This window comes from Scyliorhinus canicula, chromosome 2 (assembly GCF_902713615.1).
Source record: "Scyliorhinus canicula chromosome 2, sScyCan1.1, whole genome shotgun sequence".
NCBI lineage: Eukaryota > Metazoa > Chordata > Chondrichthyes > Carcharhiniformes > Scyliorhinidae > Scyliorhinus > Scyliorhinus canicula.
Genome location: NC_052147.1, coordinates 81,903,121 through 81,917,371, shown reverse-complemented (window position 1 = coordinate 81,917,371; position 14,251 = coordinate 81,903,121). Strand labels below are relative to the sequence as shown.

The 14,251-nt window shown below is 43.9% G+C and overlaps 1 protein-coding gene across 5 annotated transcripts in view; it reads right to left on the bottom strand.

The window, feature by feature from the left end:
* The window catches only part of hectd1 (HECT domain containing 1), a 135,997-nt gene that overhangs the window by 47,331 nt on the left and 74,415 nt on the right, over positions 1-14,251 (bottom strand). For 3 of the 5 annotated variants that reach the window (XM_038781387.1, XM_038781417.1, XM_038781402.1), the window contains exons 11-15: positions 12,881-13,019; positions 9,886-10,056; positions 7,291-7,513; positions 6,296-6,571; positions 6,023-6,099 (exon numbers count right to left, since the gene is read on the bottom strand). In XM_038781387.1, coding sequence (XP_038637315.1) covers positions 6,023-6,099; positions 6,296-6,571; positions 7,291-7,513; positions 9,886-10,056; positions 12,881-13,019 — 886 coding nt within the window. The remainder of the gene's footprint in view (positions 1-6,022; positions 6,100-6,295; positions 6,572-7,290; positions 7,514-9,885; positions 10,057-12,880; positions 13,020-14,251) is intronic. The other 2 variants (XM_038781395.1, XM_038781408.1) reach the window with 1 other exon arrangement.

Here is a 14,251-nt window from a genome sequence, read left to right as displayed (position 1 = left end):
CGCCCATAGTCCCGGCTCTAACTCCCCTCCGAACTCCTCCTCCCAATTGCCTTTAAGCTCCTCCACCGGGGTTTCCTCCGCCTCCGACAGCTCCTGGTAGATATCAGACACCTTCCCCTCCCCCACCCAGGTACCGGAAACTACTTCATCCTGTATCCCCTGTGGCGGCAGCAGCGGGAAGGCCACCACCTGCTTCCTCAGGAAGGTTCGCGCTTGCAAATACCTAAAGCTTTTCCCTGGCGACAATTTAAATTTGTCCTCCAGCGCCTGCAATCCATCCTGCCTGGCAGGAACCTATGGTTATTATATGTTGGGGTCCAGACCGACGCTCCTTCCACCCTCTTGTATCTTCTCCATTGCCCCCAGATCATCAGTGTCGCCACCACCACCGGATTTGTGGAATAGCAGGCCGGCGAGAACGGCAGAGGTGCCGTTACCAGCGCTCCCAAACTGATGCCTTTGCATGACGCCGCCTCCGACCGCTCCCATGCCGACCCCTCCCCCAATACCCACCTTCCTGATCATGACTATGTTAGCCGCCCAGTAGTAGTTGCAAAAGTTCGGCAACGCCAGCCCACCCTCCCCACAACTGCGCTCACGGGGTCTTGGGTCTTGTTCGCCCACACAAATCCCGAGATGATATTAACCAGCTTGAAATAGGCCTTAGGGATGAAAATGGAAGGCACTGGAATACAAATAGAAACCTGGGGAAGACCGTTATTTTCATGGTCTGTACCCTCCCTGCCAGTGACAGCGGGAGCATGTCCCATCTTTTCAAGTCCCCTTGCATTTGTTCCACCAGCCGGGTCAGATTAAGCAGAAAATCCCACTTCCGGGCCACCTGTATTCCCAGATAACGAAAGCTCTTCTCTACCCTCCTCAGCGGCAGCTCACTCAGTCTCCTCCTGTCCTTTAGCCTGGATCACAAACAGCTCACTCTTCCCCACGTTCAATTTATACCCCTAAAAACTGCCAAATTCCCTTAAGATCCGCATGACCTCCCCCATCCCCTCCAGCGGGTCCAAAATATACAGGAGGAGATCATCCGCGTAGAGCTCCATCTTCCATTCCATCCCCCCCCCCCCCCCGGACCAGCCCCTGCCAGTTCCTTGAAGCTCTCAACGCTATGGCCAGCGACTCAATGGCTAGAGCAAATAATAACGAAGGGGACACTCTTGCCTCGTCCCCCGTTGCAATTTAAAATACTCCAACCTAAGCCGGTTCGTGCGCACACTTGCCACAGACGATCGCACCCACCGGATTAAGACCTCACCAACCCCAAACCTATCCAGCGCCTCCCACAGGTACTCCCACTCCACCCGATCAAAAGCTTTCTCTGCATCCGTCGCTTCCTCTCCTTCCGAGGGCATCATAACAATATTTAAAAGCCTCCGCTTCTATCTCGATCGGTGCCCCCAGCCCCTCCTCCACCCTCGGGAAACTCAACTGGTCCAGAAATTCCCTCATCCCTTCCAGCCCCGCCGGAGGTTCAGACTCTAGTTTACTGTAGAATTCCTTAAAATCTTCATCCACCCTCTCCGGGTCTGAGACCAAGCTGCCCTCCTTATTCTTTAAGCCACAATCTCCCTGGCTGCCTCTTTCTTCCTAAGCTGGTGCACCAGCATCCTGCTTGCCTTCTCCCCATATCCGCATCCCTAGCCTTCCTCAACTGTTCTACCGCTTTCGCTGTGGGCAACAATTCAAACTCCACCTGAAGCTTGCGCCACTCCCTTAGGAGTCCCGCGTCAGGACACTCCACATATTTCCTATCCACCCGGAGTATCTCCTCCACCAATCTCTCCCTCTCCGTCTTTTCCCTATGGGATCGGAGCGATAGAGTTCCCCTCTAATAACTGCCTTCAGGGCTTCCCAGACCGTAGCTGCCGATACCTCTCCTGTGTTGTTTGTTTCCAAATAGTTCTGGATACTCTTATTTACCCGCCCGCAAACCTCCTCGTCCACTAACAACCCCATGTCCAGTCTCCACAGCGGGCGCTGCCCTCTCTCCTCCCCAAGCTGAAAATCTACCCAGTGCGGGGCATGGTCCGAGACTGTAATCGCTGAGTATTCCGCCCCCGTCACCTTTGGGATTAACGCCCTGCCCAGAACAAAAAAGTAAATCCGGGAATAAACTTTGTGGACGTGGGAGAAGGAGGAAAACTCCTTTACCCTCGGTCGTGTAAATCTCCAGGGGTCTACATCCCTCATCTGCTCCATAAAACCCTTCAGCTCCCTTGCTGCCATCGGCCTCTTCCCTGTCCTAGATTTTGAGCGATCCAATTCAGTTTCGATGACCAGATGAAAGTCCCCTCCCATGACCATGTTGTGTGACTCAAGGTCCGGGATTTTGCCTAACACGCGCCTCATAAAAGCCACATTGTCCCAGTTCTGGGCGTAGACATTCACGAGCACCACTCGGACCCCCTCCAGCTTCCCACTCACCATGATATACCTACCCCCTTTATCAGCCACTATTCTTCCAGCCTCAAATGCCACTCACTTACTGATCAAAATTGCTACCCTCCTGGACTTCGAGTCCAGTCCTGAGTGGAACCAAAGAATTATACCTTATAGATCATGCCGCAGACACCACCATCACCATCTTGGGTATGTCCAGGGGTGGTGAGATTGATTAGAGGGAGTTGCCCTGGGAGCCCACAACATCAATTCTGGACCCTATGGAGTTAAATATGGGCAAGGAAACCTCCTGCTGATTACCACAGTCCCCCCTCAGCTGATTAATCAATACTCCATATTGAACACCACTGAGAGAAAGTACCAAGAGCAGCAGGGCACAGAATGTACTCTGGATGGGGGACTTATGCCCATCCTCAGAAGTGGTTCAATGGAACGACCACTAACTGAGCTGGCTGAGTGCTAAAGGACACAGCTGCTAGACTGAGGCAAATGTCAAAACCTACTTGACTTTGTCCTCACCAATCTACCTGCTGCAAATACATCTGTCCATTACAGTATCAGTAGGAGTGACCAAATACAGTCCTTGTGGAGACAAAGCCTATCTTCACACTGAGGATACATTGTCATGTGTGACACCACCATCGTGCTAAATGGGATAGACTTAGAACAGATCCAGCAACTCAAAACTGGGCACCCATGAGGTGCTGTGGGCCATCAGGAGAAATACACACAACCACAATCTTTAACTTCATGGCCCAAGAGTGCAAGAGGGCATGCCAGGAGCAGCACCAAGCATACCCAAAAGTGAGGTGTCAACTAGATGAAGTTGCGTTACAGTACTGCTTGCAAGCCGAACAATCAATGAATACAGTATGCAATAGAGTTAGCAATCCCACAACCAATGAAACAGGTCTACGCTCTGCACATCCAAACGTGAATGATGGTTAGGCGGGGTTACTGGGATAAAGTGGAGGTATGGGGCTTAAGTGGGGTGCTCTTTCCAAGAGCCGGTGCAGACTCGAAGGGCCGAATGGCCTCCTTCTGCACTGTACATAGAACACACAGCGCAAAAGGAGGCCATTCGGCCCATCGAGTCTGCACCGACCCATTTAAGCCCTCACTTCCACCCTATCCCCATAACCCAATAACCCCTCCTAAGCTTATTGGTCAATTGCATGGCCAATCCACCTAACCTGCATGTCTTTGAACTGTGGGAGGAAACTGGAGCACCTGGAGGAAACCCACGCAGACACGGGGAGAACGTGCAGACTCTGCACAGACAGTGACCCAGCGGGGAATCAAACCTGGGACTCTGGCGCTGTGAAGCCGCAGTGCTATCCAATTGTGCTACCGTACTGCCCAAATTGTAAATTCTATGTTCTATGATGTGCAGGTTAAGTGGATTGGCAACGCTAAATTGCCTCTTAATTGGAAACAAATGAATTTGGGTATTCTAAATTTACTTAATAAAAGAAAGGGGCAAAGGATAACCCAGGAAACTACAGACCTCTCGTCTTGACATCAACTGGTGTGAAAACCAGAAAAAGGAGGCCATAATACTGGATGAGATAAATATACACTTACAGAAAAATAAGGTAATACTAGACAGTCAACATGGCTTTGTCAGGGACAGGTCATGTCTGACAAATTTAATTGAGTTCTTTGACGAGGTGACACAGGGAATGGACGAAGGCAGTGTATATTTGGACTTTCAGAAAGCATTTGATATGGTGCCACATGGCAGGTTGGTTAGCAAATTAAAAATGTTTGGGATTGATGTGTCCTTGGCAGCATGGATTAGAAGTTGGCTAAGAGGGTGGAAGTATTGAAAGTACGTGGATGTTTGCACATTTTTGCCTTTTTTGCTTCCTTTCTGATGATGCCTGTAACTGTTTATAAAGCCAAAAACTACCTCAATAAAATTGTTTATTAAAAAAAAAGAAGTTGGCTAAGAGATATGAAACAGGGTAGGTATAGATAGGCATTTTTCAGACTAGAGACAAGTTGAAAGTGGTGTTCCTCAGGGCTTAGTGTTGGGACGCTTGCTTTTTCTGATTTATAGAAATTATTTAGAAGTAGGTGTTGAGGGCAAAATCTCTAAATTTTCAGATGATACTAAGCTAGGTAGAATAGTGAATTGTGAGGATGATGCTGAGTGACTTGAGAGGGACACTGACAAGTTGGTCAAATGGGCAGACACCTGGCAGATGAATGTCAGTGCAGTGAAATATGAGGCAACGCATTTTGGTAGAAGAAACATGGAGAGACAATATAGGCTCAATGATACAACTTTGAGGGGTGTACAGGAGCAGAGGGACCTCGGATTCAAGTGTATAATTCTCTGAAGGTGGCCAGGCAAGTTGAAACAGTTGTTAAGAAGGCAGAGATGACCTGTGGGTTTATAAAATAGAGGCATTGTGTATAAAAGCAAGGAATTGATGCTATGCCTCTACAAATCACTGGTCAGACCACATTGCGTATTGCGTTCAGTTAACATAGAACATAGAACAGTACAGCACAGAACAGGCCCTCCGGCCCTCGATGTTGTGCCGAGCAATGATCACCCTACTCAAACCCACATATCCACCCTATACCCGTAACCCAACCCCCCTTTAACCTTACCTTTTTTAGGACACTACGGGCAATTTAGCATGGCCAATCCACCTAACCCGCACATCTTTGGACTGTGGGAGGAAACCGGAGCACCCGGAGGAAACCCACGCACACACGGGGAGGACGCGCAGACTCCGCACAGACAGTGACCCAGCTGGGAATCGAACCTGGGACCCTGGAGCTGTGAAGCATTTATGCTAACCACCATACTACCGTGCTGCCCACTTTACTGTAACACTTTACTTTAACATCTTTCCTTAAGTAAAGTGTCCAGTTCTGGACACTTTACTTAAGGAAAGATGTTAAAGCCCTGGAGAGAGAGTATAGAGATTTGCTAGACTGATACCTGGAAAGAGGAATTTTAAATACAAGGAAATATTGGAGATGTTGGGCTGGTTCTCCTTGGAGTGGAGAAGATGAAGAGGTGACCTTATTGAGGTGTTCAAAATTCTGAACAATTTGACAGGGTAAAGAATTATATTCTGTTTCCACTAGTTGGTATGTCAGTGACTATGGGGCACAACGTCAAGATGGTCAGCAAGAGAGCTAGGAGTGAGATGTGGATAAACTTATTTTCTCAAGAGTTGTTGGGGTTTGGAATGCGCTGTCTGGGAGAGTGGTGAAGGTGGATTCCATAGGAGATTTAAAAAGAGAGCTGGATATATATTTGAAAGTGATTAATTTAGAGGGCTATGGAGTGGGACTAGCGGGAGCCGGTGCTAACAAGATGGGCAGAATGTCCTCCTTCTGTGCTGCAAATAACAAAAATATTACATATCCTCACTTCCATCATGATGTTCATATTATACTTTGAGAATGTCAGGATCATAAATTTCCAATCCTAGTTTTGCTCAAGGAATAAAATTCAGTCTTCTGACCTTCAATAAGATATGGGTTAACATAAAGAAGCTAATCCTGATCATAAATGGTTGGTATTATTCATGTTAATACTGAAATATAATTTGCATGATTTTATTGAGTATAAACTCACCTTCTGTTTAGTTTTCTCTAGCTTTGATTTCAGTTTTCGCCCTCTTTTGCCAGTCCAACCAGCGACAAATTCTGATCCTTCAAAACAAGAAATAAGCTTCAAATCAAATAATTCTTCTTTTCAACATAATCTCTTAAAGCACTTTACTGCCCAAAAAAAGTATTTTGGTATTGTAGTCAAAATCCCAATGTAATGTAAGAAAATATAATGTAAGAAAGCTAAAGATTGTTACAACAGTCAAAAATAGTGATATACAATAATCTACAATTTTACCTGCACCCTTACCAAGTGATGTTTCTGCAGTAAATGAATGCTTGGTCCCCCTATTGGATTCAAACACAAATCCAGGCAGATCCTCCTTCAATATAGTGGCCTGTTGGCCATCGGAATTGTGTACTGCAATTTCTCCTTCTTTTAGACAGGTAAGGGACCAGTTCCCTACAGTAAGCTTTGTTGGTCCAGGTACAGTCAGAATGGGTTGGCTGGTCGTCACAGGTTTGACCTGACTTCGAGCCCGTTGCAACTTTTCCAAGAACTCACTTCTGCTTTCTGTTACATACAGATAGACAAAACAAAAATGTTTCATGCAGCCATGAGGAATGTTTTACTATGTTTATAAATAACAATACTATACTATCAACAAAAGGTTAAAAAATATCTCAACTCTTTGCACTATAAACTCAAAAATAGGATATTAAAATAAATGTTTCACTTACTCTGTAGCAAGCTTCAAGTTTGAATCAATGTTATGTGTAAGGTTCACATACTAAGATGGTCCATGGAATAGTGGAATACTGATTTGCTTCTTTAAGTTCCCACTTTTTTGAAATGTAATGGGGTACAGTACAGGAGAGAACCCAAGCATTTTCCCACAGAAAGGAAAGGAGAAAGAAACATTGGAGACTGCCGAAACAATATGATTGCAAGAAGCCTGGGATAAACTTGCCTGTTCACTGTACTGTAAGGTCCAGAAGCGCACGCACACTCAAATTTTTCTTGCTATCCTTAAATAGCTACTCATGCCACAGCCCATTCTACCAAAGCTGACAACACGAGAGATTGAAACGGTCGGCGAGGATATATTGGCTGCTCTATCCTTGAACTTCCACCAGCTGCATTCAACTTTGCAGCCGAGTGGGAAGCAACCTTTATGGACCTCAAAATGGAACATGAGCGCCCCCTAGGCCTTGTATCCTTTGACATATCACACAACACATGTACTTTCTCAGCCATCAGGGCATCTATGCAGTTCAGTATGTACATTTTACCTGAGCTGTCAGAACCACCTTCTGGGCTTCCACTAGAATACATGGTGGCTAATTTTCCATCTAAGATGAATCGAAACCATCCATTACTACCATTTGATAACTCTAAAGCAGCTGCATCACTCCAGATGTATAAACAATCTCGTCCTCTGATGATAGACCAATCTCTCCAATGGTATGGCTTGCCTTGCTGAATTTCTTTAGCATCCTCTTGAGGTTCATCTTCCTGAAAAGAAAATACAGTTGTTACAACTGTGAATCTGCATTCACTGCATGGGCTGGTTTAGCACAGGGCTAAATCGCTGGCTTTGAAAGCAGACCGAGGCAGGCCAGCAGCACGGTTCAATTCCCGTACCAGCCTCCCCGAACAGGCGCCGGAATGTGGCGATTAGGGGCTTTTCACAGTAACTTCATTTGAAGCCTACTTGTGACAATAAGCCATTTTCATTTCATTTGAACAAGAGCCAACTGCTGTCTTTAAAAGCCCCAGTTGCCAATAACAATCATTCTGATAGTTACAACACTTTTCAAATAGTTTGACTACGCCGTCTTAGGCAGTTTAAATGCAAAAAACAAGTAACTGAATTGAACTGAAAAATCGGTTTACTTTTAATCAACCTCCTCAATTGTTGGACCAATTGAAGCCAATTTTAATTTCAAAATGCAGCAACTTTTACATGCATTAACAGAGTCAGTATATATGGTAAATGTTACCAAAGCTGAACACTTTGCAGTTAGTTTCCCAAAGTAACAAAGAAAACCTCAAGTCACCCAACATGTTGGAATACAATTTCAGTTTTCGAACATCTGTAGCATTTTGCTTTTTAATGCAATAATAATCTTTATTAGTGTTACACGTAGGTTTACTTTAACACTGCAATGAAGTCACTGTGAAAACCCCTTGGTTGCAACACTAAGGCACCGGTTTGGATACACCAAGGGAGAATTCAGAATGTCCAATTCCCCTAACAAGCGTGTCTTTCGGGACTTGTGGGAGGAAACCGGAGCACTTGGAGGAAACCCATGCAGACACTGGGAGAATGTGTAGACTCCGCACAGACAGTGACCCAAGCCTGTAATTGAACCGGTTTCCTGGGGCTGTGAAGCAACAGTGCTAACCACCGTGCTACCGTGTCGTCCATGTTACACTACTGCAGTGTTATTTCTCACTCTAGAATAGAGATCTCCATACAAGGAGTCGCTGGCTGGGCCAGCATTTATTGCCCATCCCTAATTGCCCGTGAGGGGCTGTTAAGAGTCAACCACATTGTTGTGGGTCGGGAGACACATGTAGGCCAGACCAGGTTAAGGACTGCAGATTTCCTTCCTTAAACGACATTAGTGAACCAGATGGGTTTTTATGACAATCGACTATGGTTTCATAGTCATCACTAAAATTCCAGACTTTTTATTGAATTCAAATTTTGCCATCTGCAGTGGCGGGATTCAAACCCGCGTCCTCAGAGCATTAACCTAGGTTTCTGGTTTACTAGTCCAGTGACAATACCACTACGCCACAGCCTCCCCAAATGTTTCCGTTAGTCCAGATTCAAGAGAAGAATGATTGTGTGCCTCCAAGGAAGCATCAAAATCCTTGCTCGTTGTAGGTGACTTTCCATCTCTTGAAATGTTTGTGAAAAAAAGTATTTCAACCATAGATTGATCTAAGCTCAGTCTGACCTCATTTACCCAAAGAGGTGCAGCTAGAGATGAAAATCTATCCAATATGATTGTACCCATCTTTAAAATTTTAGAATTACTTTGTGCGCATGAAAATAGGAGATCCTTAACTTGTGCTCCTAACCACGATAAAGAATTTCAGGTCAAAAAACAAATGAACAATTTCAATCAACGATATTCCAAAATCAGAAAACAAGGCTTCCAGCTATCTGCTGCTACGTATGTAGCTGGTAATAGGCTTTTCCAAGGTTGACTATTTCAGATCAATCTTTAGGTAGAGGCAGTAACTCCCCATTAAAGGATTTGCTCTGAATACAAGGAGCCTCTCAACTTACACCACTGGAGCGGCCCCAGATGGAAATGGAGACTAAAACCTCAAGTATACAGGAAGCTTTAAAAAAACACACAAAACAAAAAAGTTGAAAATTATCTGTAGAAAGTACCAACAATTATGTCCAGTGATGTGATAAATACACAATCACAAATTTTTTAAAAGATGTAATGGTTTGTGTTACATGTCCCCTTTGCAAACGTGTCAGTTATTATATGCAACTTTTCTGGAACTGAGCCACTGTCATTTGACTTGTGTGTGACCTTGAAATAGAGAACTTGCAGATTACTAGAACGGAATTAAAAGCAACGTTGGAGTGAGAAACAACACCTCGTGTTGCACTATTATGTATTTTCTTTTCATGTACTTAATGATCTGTTGAGCTGCTCGCAGGAAAATACTTTTCACTGTACCTCAGTGCACGTGACACTAAACAAAATCAAATCCAATCACAAACTGTTCCAGCTGGGCATTAATCATATGCATTGCGGTAGTTACTTATGAAAGATGTTATTGCACAGTCACAAACTTTATTTGTGACAATTTTTATAGCAAAAATGATTTTAATTTTTAAAAAATCTGATCACCTTATCAGGTTTGCAATCCTCTTCATTTTCATCATCTGAAGATGGTCCTGCCAAGGTGGACACTTTGTTGATTACCCCAAGCCTTGCAAGTTGGTCCAGAAATAGGTCACCTCCTTTGTCTACCAGATCCCTTATGATCTGCAAAGCTAGTAAGTGGCCATCATCATCGTCCTATACCAAAGGAAGTATTAAACTGCTGCATCATAAATGAAATTTAAATCTAACTCATTGTTCAACTTTTATTTTCATTTACAGGCTCTCTGATCTGCTTCAGTACAGAAAACGGCACAAGCATTTTACTCAGTAATCAACAAATGAAAGGTACATTAGAACTGAATGCCCTGTTTCAACAATTGGCACAAAAACATAAAAAATTAGTTGGGCACCACAAATCAATTGTGAATGTCACACTAAATTATTTGGCTATCTCATGGCTCGATTTTCTCAATGGCAGAACAAATTGATACGGTCATACCCAGTTATAAAAGTGATCAATCTTAACAACTTATATTCATACAGCACCTTTAAACATAGCAAAATGCCCCAAGGTGCTTCACAGGAGCATTATCAAATAAAATTTGATCAAAAAGATGCGTCGCAAAGGCAGAACGAGAGACAGAAGGCCAAAGGTTTTAGAATGGGAATTTGAAAGCTTGGGGCCTGGACAGTCGAGTCAAGTAGATGCAGCTATAGTGACACTATGAACTGGCTTTTGCTCTACTCTTGGCAGAGGAAGGAAATAAACTACAATTATTTATTTCAGCAGGAACAATTGGAAATATACATTTCAGCATCAAGGATAGGATCAGGCTCTGTTCTGATTATTTATCTGTTAAATAATTGTCCAACAAACGCAAGGCCCCCATGCATACCAACACACACCCCAACATCATCTCCGAGAAGCAAATTGCAGGGGAAAAATGGAAAACAGGTCAACAAATTTTGTAATTGCTAGAACACTCAAGAGATTTGGCAGCAACTGCGGAGAAAGAAAGAAAATTAACAAGTTTGGTATGACTCTCCTTTGGATGGAAGAGAGATAGAAAGTTTTATGTTATGTATAGTTTTATGCTATTAAAAATGGCAGGCTGGATTTCCGGTGGCGGCTATGAAGGAGTAGAGCATAGAACAAACACTGCAGAAGGAGGACATTCGGCCCAATTAAGCCTTCACTTCCACCCTATCCCCCTAACCCAATAACCCGTCCTAACCTTTTATTTTGGACACTAAGGGCAATTTAACATGGCCAATCCACCTAACCCACGTCTTTGGGCTGTGTGAGGAAACCGGAGCACCCGGAGGAAACCCACGCAGACACGGGTCTGCACATTTGGGTCGCACATTTGATGACTCCCGCTCGGGACCTTTGGACCTTTTCCCCTCGATTTTGTGCCGGATTTGATTTGGAAAATTGATGGTGGAGGCAATTGTGAAGAGGAATCCTACATCGGTGCATGGAGAGGCGGACCAGAAGTGCTCGCAAATTAAGAAATAGGTGAACAGAGAAGGCTTGGGCTGAGGCTGCAGCGGGAGAAAGCATGGCGGAAGACCGGAGTCCTGGCTCGACGACCCAGCGGTCGACGGAGGAGCTGATGCAGTTTATACAGGAGGGCTTCATCAAGCAGAAACAGGACTGCTTGGACCCGATTAAGGAATCGATTGCGCAGCTGGAACATAGACTGGATGCTCAAGAGCTGGCGATTCAGAAAGTGGAGAAGGCACTGACTGAGCAGGAGGAACACCAAACAGCAATGGAGGTGGAGATGCTGAGAGACCAACAGAAAAGGCTCCAGGAGAAGGTGGAGGATCCAGAATTAGTGTTAATGGCAGAACGTAGGGTAGCTCCGTCTGAAGCAAAAGCGTGGAAACAGATACAGATTGGCACTAAACAGGAAAAACAAAATGGAGGACAGAGTGCATGGTCAGAATCGATGTTGAGTCCAGAAAGCTGTGACCTACCTAATTAAAAGACGAGGCACTCTTCCTCAAGTTCGGGCTGAGCTTCATTGGAATATTGGGGCAGCATGGTAGCACAAGTGGATAGCACTGTGGCTTCACAGCTCCAGGGTCCCAGGTTCGATTGCCCACTGGGTCACTGTCTGTGCGGAGTACTCCTCGTGTCTGCATGGGTCTCCTCCGAGTCCTCTGGTTTCCTCCCACAGTCCAAAGACGTGCAGGTTAGGTGGATTGGCCATACTAAATTGCCCTTAGTGTCCAAAAAGGTTAGGAGGGGTTATTGGGTTATGGGGATAGGGTGGAAGCAAGGGCTTCAGTGGGTCGGTGCAGACTCGATGGGCCGAATGGCCCTCTTCTGCACTGCATGTTCTATATATTGCAGCAAGCCAAGACAGAAAAATGAGCATGCCACTGAGAACAAGGGGATTACTACCATTGTTCTGGGAGAGGAAACGGTGAGAGCAGGAGTGCAGGAAATGGATTGGACACACTGGAGGGAACAGCCAACCACAGTGAGGATAATCTTCAGTTGATAGAAGCCCCATGTAGAAGGAAAGCATCATCACAATAGATGCGATGGAGAAACTGGAGGAATGGAATAAGAGAAAAGGCAGACGAGGTAGCTCGGAGTTGGTGGGCTTATGCTAAATTTTAGTAGACAGCTTAGCCCAGGAATGACGACAGTGGTTAAAGAAGTGAAGTGTTGGAGATGGATCACAACAACGTTAGAGAAAGGTGCAGATTGGAAGCAAGAATTAATTAAATGTTAACTTTGCTTCTCTCTCCACTGATGCTGCCACCAGAACTAAGGAGATTTTCCAGCACTTGTTTTATTGCAACAGAATTTTAAAAATTGATTGCCTCAGATGGCCAGTTTTGCTCAATATTAGTTTGCACTAATCAGTTTGCATTTGGCGTTTTGAAATCAGTGCAAGGGTACAACTAATAACAGAGTTTTCAGATTCCTAATTGTTCAATATAAAACAAAGAACCTGCAGCATATGAAGTAACCTTTTACACTTTTAGTGTGAAGTCTGACCTCTTGATCTAGGACTGTAGCAGTAATTTCCACCAGCACTGTAGGCAGGTTGTGGCCAGCATCTGAATCACATACTTCCTTCAGAAGTGCTTCAGAACAATAATGTACCATCTTTCGAACAAGAGCGAGACTAGCTTTCCTAGAAATTAAAGGGGAAAATAAACGTTGGAAGCTGTACATAGAGATACTGTGCTGAAAAACTGAAGCTCATGCAAAATTATCATGTTAATGTCAGGGACAGATGACATTCATAAAAATGATTATTACAGTTTAGTGGAATAATTTAACATGTTTAATTTTCTCTTTACAAAATAGATGCAAAAATATAAACTTCAAACGAACAATTGAGTTGAGCAATATGCATTAGTTATTTACAATACTGACAGCACTATAAATAAAATCAAGTGAAGTCTTCAAAAATGCTTTGTTCTTTACATTCTAGTTTAACAACAATTTACAAACTGCATTTTGCCAGACAGGTAATTTGAATTAAATCAAATTATTGTATTAATTCTTTTAAGTACTGATGAATGAAAATCTGAGAACAGCTGCAGATGGAAACACTAATATGTTATTCTGGTCAGAAGACCAGGAAGGTCTTCCTGGTCTAATATTTCAGCCTGCTGCATATGCCACTGGACTATTGATTCTGGGCTCATGTGAAACCACACCTCTTATTTTTAGCGTGACATTGCTCTGTGCCCCTTTCTTTTCCTTCTATTGCACTTATTGTACCAGTGCAAAAAGGGCAGACATTGCAAACCCCCTTCCCACATTTTATATGTGCGCATGCAAAATAAACCATCCCTCTTATTCTACCTTATCTTGGACTTTACTGTGGGATTATTAATAGAGGATTGGATCACACCAAAACTGAAGGGTTGCAGATAACACTTGCAAAGAAAGAAATAAGAAATCAAAACACTGTTGTGTTTACGGACTGTTGGGAGAGGAGAAACCAGGGCTGTTTACATTAATTCTGCTCCGGCCTCTAACAATATTAATATCTTTGCATTGACCTCTCTGGTCAATTTCAAGTGGCTAAAGATAGCACCAAGATAATGAGGCTTTTTTTGAACATTGCTCTCAGCTTCAACCAGATGATAGAAGATAAATTTAATAGAAAATACTTCAAAAACCTAAGAATAAAATGCAAATATAATGAGAATCAGGGAAAAAGAACAAAACGTGTTTAAATTTTTACTTTCACATTGTAGTGTGGTTAAGTTTGAGTTACAGAAATAGCTTAATTTGCTTTGTACCTTAATGTTAATGCTTACTTCAGAAAGAAAGTACAAGAACTACTGTTGGCCCAGGAAGCTTTTTTGGGCCTGCAGGTAAGTGTCAAAACAATGAGATCTGCAATTCTCC